This window comes from Musa acuminata, chromosome BXJ3-7 (genome assembly GCF_036884655.1).
Source record: "Musa acuminata AAA Group cultivar baxijiao chromosome BXJ3-7, Cavendish_Baxijiao_AAA, whole genome shotgun sequence".
NCBI classification, from domain to species: Eukaryota; Viridiplantae; Streptophyta; class Magnoliopsida; order Zingiberales; family Musaceae; genus Musa; species Musa acuminata.
The window spans coordinates 4,843,610-4,865,414 of record NC_088355.1 but is presented as its reverse complement, the minus strand read 5'-3'; the positions used below and the strand labels follow the sequence as shown (position 1 = coordinate 4,865,414).

General features: G+C 41.5%; 3 protein-coding genes and 1 long non-coding RNA gene across 5 annotated transcripts; 2 read left to right on the top strand and 2 right to left on the bottom strand.

Annotated features, from left to right (window-relative positions):
- Positions 1-325: 325 nt before the first annotated feature.
- On the bottom strand, positions 326-4,329 carry LOC108953414 (uncharacterized). 2 transcript variants are annotated; one of them, XR_010497894.1, is made up of 6 exons: positions 3,865-4,329; positions 3,617-3,744; positions 1,881-2,194; positions 1,722-1,778; positions 1,511-1,635; positions 330-1,409 (listed from the first exon to the last, which is right to left on the bottom strand). It is a non-coding gene; the product is annotated as an uncharacterized LOC108953414 (long non-coding RNA). The 2 variants fall into 2 exon arrangements; XR_001979082.2 differs by having other exon boundaries at positions 326-1,409; positions 1,881-3,744.
- Positions 4,330-11,182: 6,853 nt separating this feature from the next.
- LOC135642485 (ubiquitin-conjugating enzyme E2 variant 1C-like) lies at positions 11,183-14,829 on the top strand. The gene is made up of 4 exons (XM_065158678.1): positions 11,183-11,343; positions 14,049-14,188; positions 14,268-14,393; positions 14,476-14,829. The coding sequence occupies exons 1-4, from the start codon at positions 11,307-11,309 to the stop codon at positions 14,614-14,616; spliced, it is 444 nt and encodes a 147-aa protein (XP_065014750.1). The 5' UTR covers positions 11,183-11,306; the 3' UTR covers positions 14,617-14,829.
- A 2,447-nt stretch (positions 14,830-17,276) lies between these two features.
- On the top strand, positions 17,277-18,137 carry LOC103991073 (indole-3-acetic acid-induced protein ARG7-like). Its single transcript, XM_009410438.3, has one exon. The coding sequence runs from the start codon at positions 17,321-17,323 to the stop codon at positions 17,780-17,782; it is 462 nt and encodes a 153-aa protein (XP_009408713.2). The 5' UTR covers positions 17,277-17,320; the 3' UTR covers positions 17,783-18,137.
- Positions 18,138-19,271: 1,134 nt separating this feature from the next.
- On the bottom strand, positions 19,272-20,019 carry LOC135642617 (protein SMALL AUXIN UP-REGULATED RNA 51-like). The gene has a single exon (XM_065158911.1). It carries the CDS (start codon positions 19,662-19,664, stop codon positions 19,353-19,355), a length of 312 nt encoding a protein of 103 aa, XP_065014983.1. The 5' UTR covers positions 19,665-20,019; the 3' UTR covers positions 19,272-19,352.
- Between the last annotated feature and the right edge of the window lie 1,786 nt (positions 20,020-21,805).

Below are 21,805 nucleotides of genomic sequence, written 5' to 3'. Positions count from 1 at the left end.
CGTCGTAACGGGGTTTTCGAAACGGTCCGTTTTGGTCATCATCGATGATGAGGCAATTAACTACCGTTGGCGGAACGCCCGTTCCGTCAGGATGATAAGGATGTGGCAATTGTCCGTGATTTGTCACAACAACAGCTGATATTAGACACGTGCAATGCACGAGATCAATGAATGGAACAATTTCCACGTTACGACATCCTTCCCTATCCTATGGTTGATTGATTACTGATCACCTTGATGCAATGTCATGTTGAACTCATTTTATCGAAATTGGATGCATCTGCATTCCCAGCTGCACATATGGTCAACCAAGGCCATCATTTCTTCAGCAAAAGGAAAAAGAAGTAGGATCGTCGATTCCTGTTCTTTGTGGGTCACCAACTGTTATATGGTAATGTTGTTCTCTCAAGCATGATGGTGATAGCATACCGTGTACCACATGCGAGGGGGGAGGGGAGTGAACAGACGCACATGGAACCTGAGCCGGCCATTTGCTCGAGTGAGCGTGCCACTGCCGCAGGCACGTGCGCGGCGAGCGCGCGTGGGGCCGGCGGTGGTTGGTGGACCCGGTGGTCCGTCGAAAGAATCTGACCGTCCGATGGCGAAGGGAGAGCGCAAGATTACTGTTGATTAGGTGGCCGGTGAGTTTTCAGTCTCGACGAAGGGCACGAGAGCAGCTGGGCTGTCGCCGATTCCAGCGGATGATGATGATGACTAATATTAGAAATATGGTGAGACGTTAATGATGGATAGTCCTGTGTTGTTTGTCATATCGGGTGGGGTGGGGGGCAGTGACAGCCTATGCTCCACGTTGCTTGTGATAGAAAAAGAAAAAGTTCCCATGAAGCTTCCCAAGTCACATGATTACTGATGGGGCCCATCTGCGTGAGCCAACACAGGCCAGTGGCTCGACCACAGCCTCACCATCGTAGTCTTACGTGTGCTTATGCTTACTTCTTATTTGCAGACTGCTGAATTCTGTGCATGGTGGGGGAGGAGATCGGCGATTGCTTCCCGGGTGGAAGAGCAAGGCTGCAGTCACGACTTAATACTGATGACCTTCCAACTACTCGGAGCAAAAGATGTGAACTAGCGGTGACTTTACGTGCCTATATCTTTAGCTTTGGCAAAAGGTCCAGATGGGGAACAAGATAACTTGTTCTTTGCCTTTCTTTTTTCCCCCTTCTTCTCTATCAAGCTCTTGCTTGTCTGTTTTTGTATGCACAAGGATGAAGCTTTCCACTGTACTAGTAGTTCCCTTTGGATAGAATGCGGCTCGCCAGCGTCATGGTGTGCCAGCCAAGGCATCAAACCTGTCTTCCATCAACACCACGCTAAACCAGGCTCGATCATTCTACTTCACTGTCAACCAATATCGCCTTTCATTTTCACAATTTGATTAGCATCACCTGCAACAAATTTAAAGACAATGATCACGCGATTTCTTTTTTAGCAAACAAAACTATGAAAGAAACCCACTTCCAAGATCTTCTCGGATTGTAGCAGATACCTCTGAGCTATGATGCTCCTATGATTGCATGAACTGATCTTACAAGAGTAAATCAAATATATGGAGAAGCATAAACATGTTCCTCCTGTCATCAGAGATCCATCTCAAGGTTAGGCAGCATTATCCTGATAGGACAGTAATGATGCATATTCTCAATTCGGGGTTACTAAAGCTAAAGACGCAGGAATTAATCATTTAACCGGAGATATACCTAAGAAACGTAGGCATTGATCTACTCTTCAATCTTGGAATCTGATCCAAACTCAACCTGAAGTTTAAAAATTAATGAACAGATTTTACCAACTAATTATGCATATCAACCACCTCAAAATCATAGTCTCATAATTTCTTTGGGAGGTCAAATCCTTACCGATGTGGATTTGAAACCATAGCTCCAGAAGATTTCATTTTTGTATGGCAAGCAGCTCTGCTATTTCATTGTGGATACCAACCACCGCGATATCACAGCTTTATATTTCTTATACATTTGGGAGGTTAAAATCTTACCATGTGGATTTCAAACCAAAGCTCCATCAAGTCCTGTGCTGCAGGCATCCCTACTTTATATAAATGATGCCTTCATCTTAGCCATCCTTTAGGCTGTCTCCATCTTCTTCAGATGAATTCAATGGTTCAATCTGGTCAACATGTTGACCCTCTAAACCTTTCTTCTCTTCCTTTAACCTGTCAAATATGGCTTACACGTACAGCAGAAAATTTTGAGAATAAGGTGTACTAAGCATTTCTTGCTAATTAACAAGAATAAAAAAGATAATAAAAAGTTCAACTCACACCATACACAGTCACTCAAGATTACCTAAGAATGAGCAGGATGCAAATTCAATTGATCTTGGGAGCCAATAAATGCAAATTCAATTCTTGATGGGTGCACCTTTTTTTTTGGATGGGTGCTTATTTACAAAGGCATTAAACTCTTTTTTTTTTTCCTTCAAAGAAAGCTCCTTATAGAGCTCAAATCCATTCAAATTAGGCATGCTCATTGAATTCCAATGAATTCATCTATGCTAGAGAATTAACACCATAAGATTCCAAATGTACAAGTCCAACACTAGGTTTCGTATCTCCATGCATAACAATGAGGGTTCAGTCAAGACGTTGATTGATACTCCTAGATCAAGTTGTTTATGAAACACGTTCTAGGAGTTAGGCACAACTTCATACGTCTCACTGGTTCACTAAATACATACTTGGGCTTTGACTTCTGTGTCCAGCAATAATAATCTCAACCTGTTCTGGAAGAAAAAGAAAAAAACCTACCTGAAGCCCACTTTTTAATGGTCTAACAGTTGATTAGGGAACTTTATATAATCCTACCATATTCTTAAAGATACACTAAACAAGGCTCAGTTGAAATAAACTAATTTTTGAGGGACTTATACTTGAGACCTGACATTAGGAAGTAAAGCTATGAATAAATAACTAGAACACCACAAGTCTTTCTTTATCAGAAAACAGATCTAGAAACCTCGATGGTTCGCAGTAAAAACCACAGGACATTTACAAATTATTATTGCCAATGCATAGCATGTAGGGACAAATTTGTTCTCTAATACCTTTGTACATCTTGTCTATTCTCTAGATTCAAGCCAAACATTTCATGAATTAACAGCTCGAACCAGTTGGCCATACATCACCTCTGAATACATTCTTCTTTCTCATCTAAAGTCTACCAGCAAATTGGTTTAAACATGCATTCCTCTTCTCCTATTTCAAATCACATCTCTTCTTGATGAGGCTTCATTGCATGGGACTAGGGATTCCAAAATGCAAATCCCTTTTTGGGCCATGACCTCAGGGATCATTATAATTTACTAATGCTGCTTCTTAAACAATGATTTCGTAGGTTTCAGTTTAGCTGAAACCTAAAATATCACATCCAATCACTACCTGAATCAAATCAATGCTCTTAAAACCATTTTGAAGCCAAGCATGAATGAACGAGAATGTAATCGTAGGTCATGTGTTTTCTGAGCCTAAGAATTTTGAAAAACAGTGGATATAGCCAGGCAAGAATATGATTATGAGACCAAGTGACTTGATTAACTATGAAAGAGAAGATAATGAAGTAAAATGGAAGTGCTCAACCTGTGCCCTTGCTATAATGACTCATAAGACTGCTCTCAGATCAATAGAGTCAAACACTAAAATTTATGGGAGGCTGAATCCCAATTAGGTTACTATCCGATATTGCTCAACATTGTAGTTTTCCTGCACTGCAAAAGTGAGAATCAGCCCCAAAGTTACCTTGAGCAACCAAGAATGTGCCCTAAGCCAATCAATTAGAAGTACTCCCATATGTGGATGAGATTAAGAGACATGCATCGGTGAAATACCTGAACTGATTTGCTATGCCGGATGCTTGGACAAACTTCACAGGGTTCACATATTGTCCTTGATGTGCCATCGTCAACGAACAACAAAAGGAATTGATAGCGTGGATTGTTGTTAGCTAGCAAACCTAGGATAGATTAGAAAAACCCACCATAAAAGGTACCGAATTAATCGAGATGATGGATGTTGAATGACCCGGAGGTCGCTGTAGACTTCAACGTCACTAATGGTGGTGAGGGAGGTGACGTAGCGGTCGGCGCCGAGGGAGGCCTAAGGGAGGATGGTATACTGTAGGCGGCGAGAAGCATCTCGGACACCTCTGCCTCGCCATATCTTCACCACCGCTGGTTCGCCATGCGCAGGACGGTGAGATTGGGGTTCTTTCGTCCCCCGGAAGGGAGGCCGAGGCCGAGGATGATTTGGTGACGGCCATTACCGGTGGTGGCGGCGGACGAGAAGGGCGCGACCGACTCTGTGTATCGTGGGAGCGCTGAGGAAATTTACTGTACAATGGGGAGGGTGGTGACGATTTTTGGATCGTTGGATGGATTGCGATGTCACAACGAACGGTTCTGATTACTGTTGCTCACCGCGTTCTAACTGCAGAACTCGACTACGGACGGTTCATTTGAATTTTTGAAATAGCACATTTGCCCCCCACTAAATCTTCATATAACATAAATATCCTTCTAAAAATTATCGATAAATTTCAAGAATATATTAAAATTTTATATACTTAAAAGTCCCCTTATCACTTTGACAAATTATTTGTTTTTATTTTTAAATTTAAATTAAAAATAGATTTAAATTATTGATTTAAATGATAAATCAAATATTTAAATGAAGTTTTAATATTTTAGCTTAATAACTAAAAACACTATTAATAGTGGTAATGTTGGTGATACCGAGCATAACTTAATTCAGGTCGCATGCCCAAAAAATTTGAGATGTTATAGAAGACAAGGCTCTTAAAATTTGAGAGAATTTTAAATGCATCAACTTTCATGAGGATCGAGGTTGAGGTTGAGTAGTTTTCTTTGCATGCTCATGCTCAAGTTTATGACCAAATAACTAAGAGAATAATTTTAGTAAATAATAATTAACCTTGATTATTTTTCCATATGTAGTTTTTTATAACAAATTAACCAGGAGAATATTCGGGATGTTTTCTATCATATCATTTTTTAGGTATAGATGAAATATTCTCCTGATTGTAATTTTGGACTAGTGTCCACGTGAACTAGACTAAGTCTTATGTCTAATTTTGATGGGGGTGAATATTCCTTATCAATTGCCAACCCTTGAATGCGTACTTTATGAGCTCGTTCAATGGGATCTGAAAGTACACCCTCATGCGTTGGTTCAATACATTAGTAATCAACACGTCGGGTAACCTCGAACACTTAATTCAAGATTGGAATAGAGGCAATGCCACACAAACTAGTTTGGTAATACTATTGAGGGACTCACATCAAGTGGAGTAGGTCAGCCATTAGGTGGTGGAAGATCATCCTCGCTCGACCTATATTAGAGATGCAAAAGAGAAAACTTCAACCTACCTATCATAAGATCGTCAAAGTGCCCATGTTGGGTGATCAAAGTCTATCGTTGCTAATTCATGTGGCTCATGAGTGGAAAACCATTGATGGGATATTTGAAAGTTGAAGGAGTGGCTCAAGTTATAAGTGTTGCTTCTATGGTGGGACTCGCTTTGCACCTTGAGCCCCACCAATGCTTTTTTACCATGTAATCACCTTCCAGCCTTTCGAACCTTCGAAGCACCTTTCCTTTCACCTCAAATCTTAGGTCGAGAAAACTGTTGGGAAATCTTGGGGGGCGATATCACATTTCCAACGGAAGAATAGAAAACAAAATCCTCAATTCCCAAAGATATATTCGTCATCGTGCGAAGATTAGTGCGTAAAAATCCATAAAACTTAAAACTACGTATAGAATATATTGTGTTACCTAAGAAGATCATATATCCTTGAATCCTTGTAGATCTCTAGGAGAGGGTGAAAAAGGTCAAGCGCCCTCCTCTCTAGCGGTGATCCACACAGTAGGGCTACGATGACGCTCCTCAAAACTCCAAGCTTGCTCTGAGGTGGAGAGGGGGCGGAGAACATGAAAGACAAGCAAAGGCTCTAGCCTATAAACTACTAAATCCCTCCTATTTATAGAGATCCCCTATCAACTTAACTCTAATAAATCATCTCCTATTGGGTATTGAATCTTCATCCATCTACCCAAGTCTCTTAGATTAATGGATCTTTATCCAATAATCTCTCATGTGTTCTTATTGGATCTTGTCCATCAGATCCAATAATTTAGGGACTTATTGGATATCCAATAAGAAAGGGGCTCCGGCGGATATCTCATATCCGAACATTTACTCATCGCAACGCTTATCATATATGTGTGACCCTCTAGGACTAATATCGAATTGTCCATGAGTCATACCTGTCAAAACTCCTTCTAGCTTGGTGAATTATTATCTCCATAATAATTCACTCGACTCATTGACTGCGAACGTACTAGGCTACTACGTCGTAGTCCCCAAACGATACATGAAAATTCAATCCATTAGACATGTCTGTCCTCAATTACCATGTACCTATAGTCCCTCATCCATCTAATATCTCAGAGACCATATACCGAGCATGGTGCTGTCAGACTCATACGGTTTCTACTCGAGTCTTGCTCTAATCGGATTCTCCCGGAGAACTCTTTCTCTCTCAATCGAAATGACCATAGCTATAGATTTGTTTGAACAAGAATACATGGGACATTCATCTCATGACACCGAGAGTGTATGATCATCTATCAATACTCAATAGCACTCGTAAGATTGACTACCACTCCCAAAGACTAACTGTGCTAGATTTGGGACATTCAAACCTATAAATCCGATATCAGAAAGTAGAGTACTCATACGGGATATCATTGGTGTCTCAAGTCTAAGGACCAGATACACCATTGGGACCACAAAATCGTTGTCTGACAATAAGACATCATCAAGCATCCAGCATTCCGTAAGCAGATCAATCAGTGAACTCATTCCCCGATGAACACATATTATATCCCTAGTGTCCCCACACAAGCAGCTATGAGACCAACTGTATCCATCATATGGCTGAGTATACAACACATCAATCTGTCCGGTTATCGCGATGTCCCTCTCGAGTAACCTGTGACCGAGATTATTTAGGATCTGTGTTTAAAGGTGCATCGGTCTCATTATCATGATCTCATCACGATCCGATTCTAATTACACAGATCCAAGGATATATATATATATATATATAGTGATAAAATATCAAAATATAATAATAAAAAAGACTATGTTTCAAGTTACACGTGTCATTACTCACATGATTAGCTTGTATGATACATGTGACTAGTAAAAATATCCTCCTTTCTCTTATCTAAATCTCAATCCGTTAGCTGACTAATGGTTGAGAAAACTAAAGTCTTATCCTCAGATAGTCCATGGTCAAGACATGAAGTAATGCATCGATTTTCCCTCTATCTACTCATCATGATATGTCTTCAATGATGGAGGATTTCGTCTTCTCAAATGTCACCCAACTCATTAATTTATTTAGTGTTTTCGTCAGGGAATGCTATCATGTTGACGTTATCTTGATTAATTTTAGTCCTATTTCTGAGTGTGCAATAGGGCCAATAACTAATGCAAAAGGGGTAGTTCTTTTTCATTAGGACTAGTCAGGAGTATGGTGGTTTTAATCTTGATTGATCGGACACATGCTTGTTAGGATCGAGAGCACTAAGGGGAGGGGGGGGGGGGGGGGGGGGGTTGAATTAGTGCAGCGGATAACTTTCTACGATTAAAACGAAACTGCGTTCGAATGATAAAAATAATTTCTATGTAAAATCCGATTCTAAGCAAGATGATATTAAAGTTAATCTATGCAAGCAGGTTGCAGCTATGATGAAAACCAGAATATAGGCGTAAACTGAAATCCGACGTTCATACGAAGATGCTGATTTACGTTTAAATGATGATTCCTAAATCACTTGATTAGGCAAGATGCAGTTTAAGCAAGAGTATGAAGGCAGTTTGCAGTTATGGTAAAGCTCAAAACGTAAACGCAATATGAAATATGATGATCGTACGAAAAAGCTGATTTACGTCTAAACGCTTATTCAGAAAGTAAAAGGATTGAAACCCGATCGTAAAAGCGCAGAAGGCAGTAAGCTTCAAAGGAGGTTTGCAGTAAAGATAATATGCTCAAAGTAAATGCACACCGAGATTTAGAGTGGTTCGATCAATCTTGACATACTCCACTTTTGGCTTCCTCCACCGACGAGATCACCGACGTCAACTAGAGGCCTTCCTTCAATAGGCGAAGGCCAACCACCCTTTTATAGTTTCACTCCTTTTGACGGGCTTAGGAGACAACCCTTACAGAAATTTTCTCTCCTCTCTTTACAACTTTGAACTTGGAAGAACAGAGGGAGAAGAACTTTGGGCTTTACAACAATTTTGAGCTCTAAGAATCACAAAAAAGGATCAAGATTTCGGTGTTGAATTGCTACCTTTCAGTGCTGAATGGGTGGGGTATTTATAAGCCCCAACCCAGTTCAAATTTGGAGCTCAAAACTATCAATTCCCGGAATTCGGGATCAGGCGGTTGCACCTCCTGACTGGAGCGATTGCACCGCCTGGCAAAGCTCGAAGACTGAGCCTCTTAGCGGTGCCACCTCCTGTTAGGGGCGATTGCACCTCCTGCCAGAGCTCAAAGACTAAGCTCAGGCGGTTGCACCTCCTGATTGAGGCGGTTGCACCGCCTGACAGAGCTCGAAGACTGAGCTCAAGCGGTGCCACCTCCTGTCAGGGGAGGTTGCACCGCCTAGTCTCGCTCGGAGACTGAGCCCCAGGCGGTGCCACCGCCTGGCTGGGGCGGTTGCACCTCCCAGTCTCGCTCGGAGACTGACCCCAGGCGGTGTGCAACCTCCTGCCTTGGGCGGTTCAACCGCCTGGCAGAAATCAGGGTCCGAATGGGTTGATCCATTCAGCCTGATTTGGGTTTTTTCAGGGGCCCAATTGCCCCAAGATTAAGTTAATGGGATCACCTCCCATTTCCAACTTAATCAATGTGCTAACTACGATTATTCCTTAGACATTTACTGCAGTTTGCTCCGGTGCGTCAATTGCTTCTTCCGGTGAGCTTCCGGCGAACTTCCGTCGACCATCCGATGAACCCTCGGTGATGCTCCTGCGGACTTCCGGCAAACTCCTGGACTTGCAACGATACACTTGGCGAGTTCCGACGAGCTTCTTTGGCAAGCTTATGGACTTCTCGGATTTGTTCTCGTGGAACTTCCAACGACTGTCCGAACTTCCGTCGAACTCTCGAACTCCCAACGTGATCATTGTCATGACTCCGGTGCAACTCCTGCTGCATGTCTTACTTTCATCGTAGTTAATCCTGCACACTTATCTCAACATATAGGTTAGATAACAAATGACAATTGACTTCATCATCAAAATCCGATATTCAACAATGCTATCAATAACTCCCTCTTTTCCTACCCTTTGAGGAGAATAGTCAAATACTTCAGTTAGTGGAGGAACTATCCTCTTCTTTGGGCATAAAAAGGATGGACAAAAACTAGTTGATCAATACCGGTCTAAGTTCGGGCTCTTCGGGCATGATACAAACTCATTTCCTTTTTTAAGTTTTGACTTTTTGATCTATAATTTATAGTTTTGGTCTTTTGCAGGGATAAATCTTTTTGCAACGATGAAGAGGGGTTTTAGGGTAGCCTACCCATTTAAGAGTGATTATCATTTTAGGGTAGCCTATCCATTTAAGAGTGATTTTGCTACAACCATTACCTTACATTCGATCATCACTATCATATTAGTAGTTTTAGGATAACCTACCCATTTAAGAGTGATTATGCCACCACGAGTTACTCGTGTTGGGAAGGTTCCTATAATAAAGCCCCTCGAAGAGTTAGAATAACGATGGTCAATAAAAGGTCAAGACACTAGTTTATCTATGACCTATACAAAAGTAGGATGGTGCCCTTCACTATGTTAAGGATATCACCTTGGTAGGTGAGTCCCTTCAATCGAAATGGGATAACTTGTAGGTGATGACATGGGAAGTATCAGTGATGACTAAATCAATATGACTCAATTAAAACTCATGTGTATAAAAAATCTAATATGATTAAAAAAGAGGCTTAGTTGTCTTGGTCAACCTATACAACAATTTAGATTGAGTGTGGTTCTCCATATAATCTTTTCGATGATCTAATTAGTCACGAAATATGAATATTTTTAAGTAAACAATCACTTACCTTTGTGATCAGTTGGACCTTTTTAGTAAATTTATCCTGAAAAAATATTCTAAGGTATACACAGAATATTTTTATAAAATATTTATTTAGCATTTGTCTCGTATCCTCCTTGCGTTGATTGTCACGCGTCAAGCCCTTATTGAGATGAATATTTTTTATAATTAAAGTCTAATTTAAATCCGAATCAACATTTATTATTAAACTTATCACAAGTTTTGATATTTTTATAAAATATTTTTTTATTTTTAAAATAATTATGAATCAAAATAATGATTATTTTGATATATATTATAACAAAGTATAATGTGTCATCATTTTATCACAAATACTTAAATTCAGACATATCTATTTTGAGAAACCTTATAATATTTTTATATTATCATAAAAGATAATAATAATTAAAGATGAATATTATCCGACTATAATACTTTTTTATGATATCAAAACGTTGTAACATAACCAAATCTTAATTATTTTAAGTCATCATCAAACTTGATTATCAATCCTATTATATATTTTAATATTCTATAAAATAATTTATATAAGAGTTTAAGTAGTTTCCTATGAAAATTAAGAAGGTTTTGATTTTTTTCATAATAAGTGAAATTAAAAAGTATTTTCTCACATAATCTTAAACATAAATTAGGTAAATTTCGAGAATAAATTCCTAAGTTTAGAAATTTCTCGTATAATATTAAGAAAGTTTAAAATAATTTTTTTTTTAAATAATCATTCTACCTTTATCGATCATCATCTTTCATGTTGTGAATCACCCCTTTTCGTCCAATCGATCATCCTCTCTTGATCGTCTATGTCGTCGTGCACATATTACCTCATTCATGTCTCCTTTCCTCCCTTAGTTATTTTTTTTTTTAGCATTTGATATAAATAAAAATATTTGAGGGGGTACGCTAAAATAATGCCATCTAACATAATTTAATAGGTATATGTATAGAAATAATATACTTTTACGATGTTGCTATACGCACGGAATCCACAAGGAACGCCCCATTCCATTCGTGGCCATATATCTTCTTCGCCTGCCGTCACCCGTGGTCGCGGGGAGACGACGAAGCTCGAGGGGAATCATCCAGCGTAGAAGTTCTCATCAATGACGCTCGGTGGCTCCGGTGGATCCAGCGTCGTCGGTGAGAATCCTTTTCTCGTCATGCTTTCCTGTCTTTTCTTCTAACATGGATGATTAGGGTTTCTTATCGATCCATCCGCGAGTGCTTCGTGGCTCCTTTCTCACGAGGGGGTTTCTTCAATCAGATCACAAGAGTTTGTCTTAGATGAAAGAAACGTCATGATCGTTCCTTCTGTTGATGGTGTTGAAAAGATCCCAAATTGACACTTTGTATGTCAGTCAGAGGGAACGAGGAACCGGTGGATGTACCTCATTTCAATCTTCTAGGGCATAACCCATCTATCATGTGTTTCTTTTGATAGACTTTCCGGGATTTTGACCCTGCGACGTGGATATGCAATAGGCTGCAACTTCTCTGATGATCTGTGGATACTCGTTCCACCGAGAGACGTTCTTGTCTTTCTTTACCTAACTTTTATAGATTTGTAAAAGCAACTATAAGATCGCTAAGAATTGTTAAAGAAGAACAAATAATTTATTGTATCGTATGGTCTTGGTCACCGTTAGAGAGGATCATAACTTTTGTATGTGCAACTATAGATGTCAGAGTTCCTTCATGATTCTTATCAAACATTTTTCCTTGGTGGCCTTAATATCATTGCCTTCTCTAGAGGAATATAAAAAGTAGTTTTGGATCGTCCCTTAGCTAATGGAAAGTAGTTTGATTTTTTGTTGTTACTGAGAGGTATTGAGGATTAATTATAATACTTTCTATCAGGCCATACTTTGACAACATCTATTGAATATCATGACCACAAGTTGAAAGCACTAGGAAAAATAGGATTAGTGGTAATAACATTACCACAAATGGATTTAGCTTAGATATGAGATCAATAACAGTGATGGAAGGTCTCAAACCTGTCATATTCTTCTTCCATGTTTGTATCCGTCTTTTCTTACCATAGAGTGGTTATGAATTCCAGAGAGGATTGTTAAGGTAAAAGTTCCAAACTTATTTCCCATGATCCATTCGTTTGGGCTTGTGTAATTTGGTGTAAGACCAACTGTCTCTGTGAGCTATCTGATTCTCTTTTTCATAGAATGAAATAAGAAACTGAACAAATCTACTTTTTCATGTTATACCTAAGGTTTTTGTACCATGGTAAAATAGTTGTCAGCATTAATGTGTTAGGAAGGGTAATTATTTGTTTTGACTAAAACTTTGGAGAATGTAGTCATTTTTTTCTAAGCATTTTTTTAATGGATATGTCATGTGTAGATGCTGCAAGTTATCTTACTACTCGATAAAATTGCCTAGAACGTTCATGTTTTGACTTTAGAAGTTTCGAAGATTAGTTAAGAAGCTTATGCTTCCCATAGTTATTGTGCAGATTACCTCTCTAACATATGATACACACTAGTTAAATTTCAGAATAATGTTACAGACAGTAAACCTTTTTCTCTGATTGGTATTCATCTATGACCAAACTTGTGAAAGTTTAAAACAAGTCTATAATAAGGTTTTTATGTTAAATCGATGTTTTTCAGTAGTAGTTATTCAATTTTATCGAAAGCTAGTGGAATTGAGAAGGTGCTAATCAGTTTCATCAGTGTTGGTTTAATCTCATGGAAGATTCAAAATTCAAATATTTTATGTTTACTACAAGTTCTCATGGAAGATCCTAATGCTGTGGAGACCTCTTAGAGTTTCATGTCTTATTTATAGTTTTGCAAGATACAAAAATACTTTATGATAATCATGACCATTTATAGCAATTCAAATCCGTATAGTGATGTACTATATCGCTTTTTCTTTTAGTATCAATTCCTTGAAGACCAGGCCTGATGACAAAAGGTACTGGAGTTGAACATATTTTTAAATGTGTTATTGGGGCATTAGCATCAAGGAGTAATGATTGAATTGTTCAACCTGAAATACTACCTCATGAACTATGATGTAGGTTTAGGCTCTTAAATTTTGATGCTTTATTCACCCGTTATGAAATCTTAAGTTCTCACCTTATCTCTACTTCCCTCTATCCCTCTTTTTTCTTCTTGTTTCCTTTATTCTTTTCTACTTTTTCTCTCCTCTTTTTCACCTTACTCTCCCATCTGGACAGCTCCAGTGTGACATATTGATCTCTTACCATGCCAGCTACCAAGGTCATCAAGCGGAGCAAATTTCAACACTCACTAGACTCTTCAACTTGCTGTGTGGTTCATTGGCATTGATAGAATTTTTCAGTCCTTTCACCTTGGTTTCTTATTTTGTCTCTCTTATGTTCTTCCTGTTACGTCAGTTAGGATCTGTCTCAGCTGTATGACCATTAGGTGGGTTCAGGCGAAGACGAACATCGATTAAGCCTCGTTGGGCCAGAGTGATGACTGAAGAGTTTGACCAAATCTACCCAACATATTGTCAATGTGGTTGGTATAGCAGAATTATGTATAGGAAGAAAACTAGGATCAGATTGGTTTTATTGATTATTGAATCCTTGCACATTCAGAATGAATTTCTAGTAGTTTAGCTTGGACGTTTTGTTTTCTCTTCTTACATAATTTATTTTGTTATTTATGTCAATCTATCATTCTCTCAGTTATTCTTTTTTGGTGCTTGCGTCATTCCTTGTAAATTCAACAGTGTTAGGATGTGTGATTGGAGATTCATGGCAGTGTTAATAACTTTACAATATTGCATTTCATCATAAACTTTTTTTTCATTTTGAGTCAATATGTTAGCTCTATCTTCATTCACTTTGCTTGCAGTTCCTCGGAACTTCAGGTTGCTCGAAGAGCTTGAACGAGGAGAAAAGGGCATAGGAGATGGGACCGTAAGCTATGGCATGGATGACGGAGATGACATTTACATGCGCTCCTGGACTGGAACAATAATCGGTCCTCATAATGTGAGAGACTCCAGTTTCAACATTAATAGCTTGATCCATTTGAACTAGTTTCATCACTTGTGCTGCTATTCTCTCACAGACCGTCCATGAGGGTCGGATCTATCAGTTGAAGCTGTTCTGCGACAAGGACTATCCCGATAAACCACCTAGCGTTCGGTTCCATTCACGCGTTAACATGACTTGTGTCAATCCTGACACAGGATTGGTAATTCTATATGGTTCAATGATACATGTGCCTTGTGGAACTACTTTTGTTTGGAAACTGATGTTTGACCCCATAAACGCAGGTAGATCCAAGGAAATTTCCGGTTCTGGGCAACTGGCAACGTGATTACACGATGGAGTACATCTTGACACAGCTTAAGAAAGAAATGGCGGTATCACAGAACCGGAAATTGGTCCAGCCTCCCGAAGGCTCCTTCTTTTAGGTCAGTGGATCTCACGATCGCAAATCGGGATGAAAGGTACCTTTCGAGTGTATGGATTTTAGGTCAGTGGATCTCGCCATTGCAAATTGGGATCAAAGGTAGCTGTCTGAGTGTATGGAATTGATCGATGAACAGTGGTTTGTTCATTCCATGATGGATATTTGAATTATGCGTGGTTATATATTATCGGTGTGGGGTGCGTGCTTTATTGGATATTGTTCAAGAATATTGTCAAAGTCAAACAGTATCTGAATTATATTAGATGGAGAATCTGATTTGAGTTGGGTCACTGACTTCGTCTTTGCAATTAATTGCACGTGGGTTGTTGGATGGGTGATGTGTGAACCACAAAAGGCAGGTGTGTGCTTTCGCCGCAGAACTCGTGATCCTCGTTGGTGATGACTGGTTGCACCCACCCACCGCCAAAAGGGTACACCATGATGGGAGAAGATGAGAGAGGGTGCTTCCACGGTTCATTTCAAAGCACATCTGGCTTTCTATTTGAACCCACTCATTCCGTGTCCTATATCGACTGCATCAAGTTCGCTTCATAATTGAATAGTTAGGACCCTCCATTTAGGTCGTGATGATGGTTCAATTTAAATTAAAATTATAATTGAATCAGCTAGGAATCAGAATCGAATCTCGTCAACAGCTTGGATTCGGAATCGATCTTGGTCAATCGGAATCGAGATCATACGGTTTCAATTTTAGGAGCCAACAATTCAAACTAATTAAATACCAAAAAAATAAAAAATATATTTCATAGTATAATGGTTAATATCGTAGACTTAAAAGTCTATTTACCCGAGTTTTAATTTTAGCAAAGTAATTTAATTTTTTTATCGAATTATAGTAAATTATTTTATTTTTTTAATGGATGAAAATCAGTGGACCGAATCAAAACCAAAACTAAACCTTTGAAATCGATTTGATTCTGATTTCAAATTTGATGGAAGAGGAACTGAGAGTTGCCAAATAAAAAAATTACGATCATGAAACCAGAAGCAATGGTCACCCCCTACGTCCATGTTGAAACGACACTTGCTTTCCTGCACGACAGAATCTAATGCCAATTACGTTCAGCTAGAGAGAGAGAGACAGAGAGAGAGCACCAAATCATGGCCGCCGCACCTGTGGAGTGAGTTCACTCTACACCTACCACATGTAATTAGAAGGATGCCTGCAAGCCCGGGATTCTGCCTGTTCTCTGGTAGACGTAGACATGACAATAATTCAGAGCAAGCACATGGCTCTCGGGTCTGGTATCCCATCCATTCCTATCACTTCCCCCTCATGCCAACTGTTTCACATTTCTACCTAGTTGAGTTATCGATCAGTCCTAAAGCCACGCCATAACTCTCTCTCTCTCTCTCTCTCTCTCTCTCTCTCTCTCTCTCTCTCTATCTCGGAATCTCCTTGCACACGAAGCAAAGTTGGTGGGTCCTGTGCAGTACCGCCATCTTGCCTCGCCCATCTCCTTCCTTGTCCAGCGATGGGTATGGGAAGGAAAAGGAAAACAAGGCATTATGAGCAGCTTCCACCGATCAAGTCGTAGTCCACATGCCAACTGCTGCGGCTCCAAGAATGCACGGTCGACGCCTTGTTTTCTGGGAATCGAGACAAAAGAGCAAGACATCAAGATAGCGAGCCGGTGGGGGATGGCGAGACGTCGTAGCAGAAGATGAAGAGCATGTTTTCCAGCAGCCAAAAAGAGGTCTCCGTGCACTCACTGCCGACAGCCCACCGTCAGTGCCATCCTTCCACCGGTGCAAATGCTCCTACACCTACATGCATGCATGCGTGCATCCCTTTCGGCGTGTAAATTCCTCGCCTATCTCATATGCTCGTCCTGACGCCAAAAGCAAGATCAGCTGGACGACTCGACGTGCAACGTCCACTCGGGCCCTGCCGATTCCAAGATTTCATGCCTTGCTCTTCTCAAGTGTTCTCTGTTTTACGCTTGGAAGAGTCAACCGATGCCGAATTCCTCCACTCCAAACACACGACACATCTATCGACGTCTTCATACGTATAGGATTAGATCATCGGGTCTACGCATGTGAATGCTTTTGCTCCGGTCGACATTTAGCAGATTAATTCTTAATGGACCTATACGACGATGGTTGACGATGATGAAGATTCTGTAGCTGTATGAATAGAGCAAATCTTCTCCACCAACATCGACTGTATGACCATATGTCGCAGTAAAGCGTCGTTTGAGATCAGAAAGCAAACGGGACGTGACTGATACTACGTTGAGCAGATTGATCTGAAAGCTACCAGCTTTTCCACTGCACAGTGCAGATATGTAAATTGGAGAGCGACGTTATCCAAAACCATATTGTGTACCTTATTACTTGTTTTAGATATCAAACATTGGATGCTCGATCTCCCACGCTCCCATGTATTGTTCGAAAACCGCAAGCTCTTTACTCGAGTCTCGAGGTAAGGTTGACTGTTGTTCGATCAAAGAGAAGATGACGACTAAGTAGTCCTCTCTCTTTGTGACGTCTCTTCTTCACCTTCGGCCGATCCCATCACACTTGTCGGGTCAGCAGCGCTTCGGACACCCGACAAAGAAGACTGTACACTTCTTGTCGTTATAATACGATGAGATAATGAAAGGGAATGATTTACTCCGAGCAGACAGACTCTTATAAAGCCCTCTGCATCGTCTTCGTGAGAGGAGGAAGGAAGAGAGATGGATGCAGGAGGAGGAGGTAGTGAGAAGTGCAGCAAGATCCGGCACATAGTTCGGCTGCGGCAGACGCTGCGGCAATGGAGGCGGAGGGCGGCGGCGCCGTCGGACGTGCCGGCGGGGCACGTGGCGGTGTGCGTGGGGAGCAGCTCGAGGCGGTTCGTGGTGCGGGCGTCGCATCTCAACCACCCCGCTTTCCGGGATCTGCTCCGCCAGGCCGAGGAGGAGTACGGCTTCGCCTCCCGCCCCGGCCCACTCTCCCTCCCCTGCGACGAGTCCCTCTTCGAGGACCTCCTCCACCTCATCTCCTCCTCTTCTTCTTCTTCTTCTTCTTCGAGGTTCCCAGATTATAATCTCGATGACTCGGAGAAGCTCTCCCGCGCTTCTTCCTGTTGCTGCGCCGTCGGCCAGTGGCTGCACGCCGCTGACTCACTGCCGCTTCTACACCGCCACCGTCTCTCCTAGAAGCCCATCTGCTGAACCTCAATGCAAATTGCCGGAGGTCCATCCAAAAGTTGGCTTTCTAATGTTATTTCTACTGAGAAAACAAAACGAAGCAATCACACGCTCTTCACTCTTTGCGTGCTGCATACTTAATATCGAAGGACGGTTGAAGCGATCACGTCAAGGGTCAAAGGGAGGGCAATGGTCTCTTGCTCAGAACTGTAGAGCCCACCTGAGGCCCGCCGACTCTCGGAATGGTGATGGAGGACACGATCGTACGTTCCACTGCAAGCATCAGCTCCATCCAAAAAAATAGATGTTTCCTTATTGTACTGTGAAGCCTTAACGATTAACCAAGGCATATATAACTTGCTCATCTCTCTCTCTCTCTCTCTCTCTCTCTCTCGGAGTCCGCTGCACGAATCAACAAGACATTAAGGAGAATTAAACGCACGTCACTTTAAAAATAAATAAATAAATAAATGATAAATATTCGAACATCCCTTTCTATTTGCGCATAAATCTCTCATATCTTAGACAACTGCGTAAACGAAGTCTGTGGTATCCACCATAATGTCCTTCTGCCGAACACCTTGTTGGTACACCGACTCGAACAGTGAAAAGCATGTCCTGCCCATGTTCGAGGATCCAATCAAGCACTTAATATCCGGATGCCGTAGGACTTTGGAGCTTCTTTAATTGGCTGCTCGATCGGTCGCTCATCTGGCTCATCGATCGGCCTTGCCAACTAAGTCTTTGACGTAGAAGGCGTGGATTGGTGCTCAGGAAAATTAGAACCCAGGAAGGTTAAAGGCTTATATATGCACTGAGCCATGGCAGGGAAGAGGAAGGAGTGCATGCGCTTAGCTACCTGAACTCTTCATCCACCGTGACACAGCTCGTGAGAGATGATGATCGACAAAGATCGGGGGACCCCTATTTGATCCTGGTAATGGTGATCGCAGGAAAGGCGCTTGCGAGGAGCATGTCATGTGCACGGCCGGGACAACGTTATAGTGGCGTGGCAGTCGAGCACTGAGCATCTCTCATGGCGTCACGTAGTAAGGAGTGCTGCAGCATCGATCGATGTGCTGTAGTAAGTACATGGACCCTCCTCCTCTCGTCTCGTTCCCTTCCCACCGCTACGTTGCCCTTGTGATACGAGCTCATCGTAATGCTTTGCGTGATTACATGCTCACATGTCCGGTGTATCCTTGGGTGAATGATTGGCTGCACGTCTCCCCCTTTCTCAATACCAGATATAGAGTTTGTCTCATAGACGCTGGAGAGCATGGTTGATCAGCACGAGGGAAGTGACTGTTTGGGTACAAAAGCTCATTCATGGTGTGATGGAGGCTTCGACATGGGCTGCTGAGCATCGTTCATCTCCTCGAGCAGAAGAAAAGTGCATATGTGATTTTATGGTATGATGATTTATCACAAAAAGAACACCATGAACAATGGCCAAGTTTGGATTGGATGTAGACTAGACACACTAGAGAGAGAGAGAGAGAGAGAGAGAGAGAGATGATCGTAAAGGTCAGCAGAAGCAGAGTCGCCTCCTCTGCTGCTCTTGGTCTTGACTTCCACTTCACCTGAGGGCAGAGGTGAGGGAGCGGAAGACCACCTCGTCGCATGGGATAGTGAGGCCCATATGGTGCTCGAAGCCGAACTCTTCCTCGGCCTGGCGGAGGAGGGCCTGGAACTCGGGGTGGTCTAGGTAGGAGATGGGCACGATGAAGCGGCTCCGGTTCTTGCCGACGTAGACGACGAAGTGGCCCTTGGGCACGTCCACCGGCAGCCCTTCCTCCTCCTCCTTCTCCCTCCCCGAGCCCGAACACCGCCTCAGTATCTGCCTCAGCACCGCGGTCTGAGGCGGCTTGTTCTGCTTCTTAATCACCATGTTTGTTATGCTGCGCTCGCTCACGCCACGACGAGAGGCCGAGAGATCGAGAGCATGAGAAAGAGAGGAAGGTCGGCGGGGTTATGAATGCTAGCAAGCGAGGCAAAGTGGGAGAGGTGAGAGGGACGGACAGGGGCATGTGGTGAGGTGGGATGAGCAGGGAAAAGGACGCAGAGGACGGGATAGGGGCGGGGTGGTGTCGGGTGGTGCGGCCGTGCAAAAGGACATGCAAGGCGGACACGCCCCGTGGCTAATCGATCACTGCCAACTTGATCTCCAATGGTTCCTCAGGAAGAACCATCTCCTTGCTCCCGTTCCCTCGGCTCTTCTCCATAGCACAGGCAAAGAAAGATCCACGCGAGGAACACTGTGTCGATCAGCGTTCCTAATGATTCTTACTTCAGCTTCAGCTATATATCAGAACTAATCCTATGCATTAGACTTCGATACAGAACATCTAAACATCAGGAAAGCTTATTGCCGAGCTCTTCGAGAACCCCCCGATGCCGTCAGAGAGACAGTCACCACTGTCCTTTCCAGTTTCATGCATGAGAGGAAGGGGTAGTGCGCCGTACTCGAGGGTACGATCCCTTGCTGAGGTTCGTGTCATCATGGCTATGGTTGTGGCAGAAACCATGTGGTGCCTCCCCGCCCACTGCCTGCTTCAATCCATCTCACCTTTCAATGCCATTTTAGCGGTCAGCTTCATCTACCTTCGTCCACCGTGCTTCGTCGCAGACGAGGAACGCTGCCACCCGTACTTTGTACTCTTTTAGCGCTCGCAGACCCCTTTCCCCGCTCTTCACAACACTTTCAATCTCAGAGGCTCACACAAAAAGCTACATAAAGAAATCTTTTGTGCGATTGTATTTTTATTTACCTCATTTATAGTATTTTTAATTACATTTATAATATTTATTAAGGTACTAAAAATATTATAAACGTTATTGAAAATATTATAAGTGGTTTTATATTATATATTTTTTATTATCATTACTTGTAGATTATTATATTATTATATTTTTTAACTTATAATTGGTTTGATGATGTTATGAGTTCATTTGGATTATTTATACAGGTATTTTTATTATGATGACTAAAATAATATAATATTTTTTTTATTTTAGTGATATTATTCTTAAACTATTGTAAATATATATTTAAATTATGATATATCAAATAATTTCTATTATGTTTTGATTATATTACACCCATTTACAATGTTTCAAATAGGTTTTACAAACACTATAATATACCAGTGAGGAACAAAGATGAAGATGGAGTTCTTGAGCAAAAGAAAAGGACCAGTGAGGAACAAAGATGAAGCTGCTGAATCACCAATGGAGTGCAGTTGCCAGTAGATGCAATAAATTGGAAATGCATCAGGTAATTGTGATGGCAGACTACACAGCTCTGTATTGCACATGAATGCCATGTTACTCTTGGCCCTCACTTTCCTGCATGGGTACAAGTGTTGGCCCCATACAGATCATAGCAAACCAGCTGCTTCCTCTTCTGGAACTCTCAACACTGAAACCTCTCAAGGTCCAATCCAAGATGAGATAGGAGGCTAAAGTTTCTTTGGAGTATGATACCCAATAAAGATCAGAGAAGACTGCTGCATGATCATGTGAAGTAAGACTGGGATCTGAATCCATTCATCATGGTTAACAAAAGGATGAGAAGCAAATTGAGTTGTCTGCATCACAAAAAAGGCTCAATAAAATGGTCTATCAGATCTTGGAAGAGACATCACCACTGTGCCATAGATGAGATGGCACTCCCAATACACATGATTTATCCTTCTTGGAATGAATGAATGAATAAATAAATAAATAAATGCTATAATTCCTCACCACATGAGCATTCTACATTCTATTTGATGTAATTGTCAGATAAAAAATGACTGGGTCAGAACTGGCACATGAGCTTCTCTGTGTTTGCTGCTGGGCTTCTTCTGCTGATAAAGGTGAACATGCTGCAACTGATGAACTGGGCCTTGGACGAGTCCCTGTCCTTGTGGAGGTAGTGCCCAAGCAGCATCCATGGCTATGTCAAGCAATGCCTCAACAAAAACAAAAGATTTTTATTCTCATCCTCCTGAATTCTGCCAGTAACAAGTGTTGCAGAATGGCTTACCC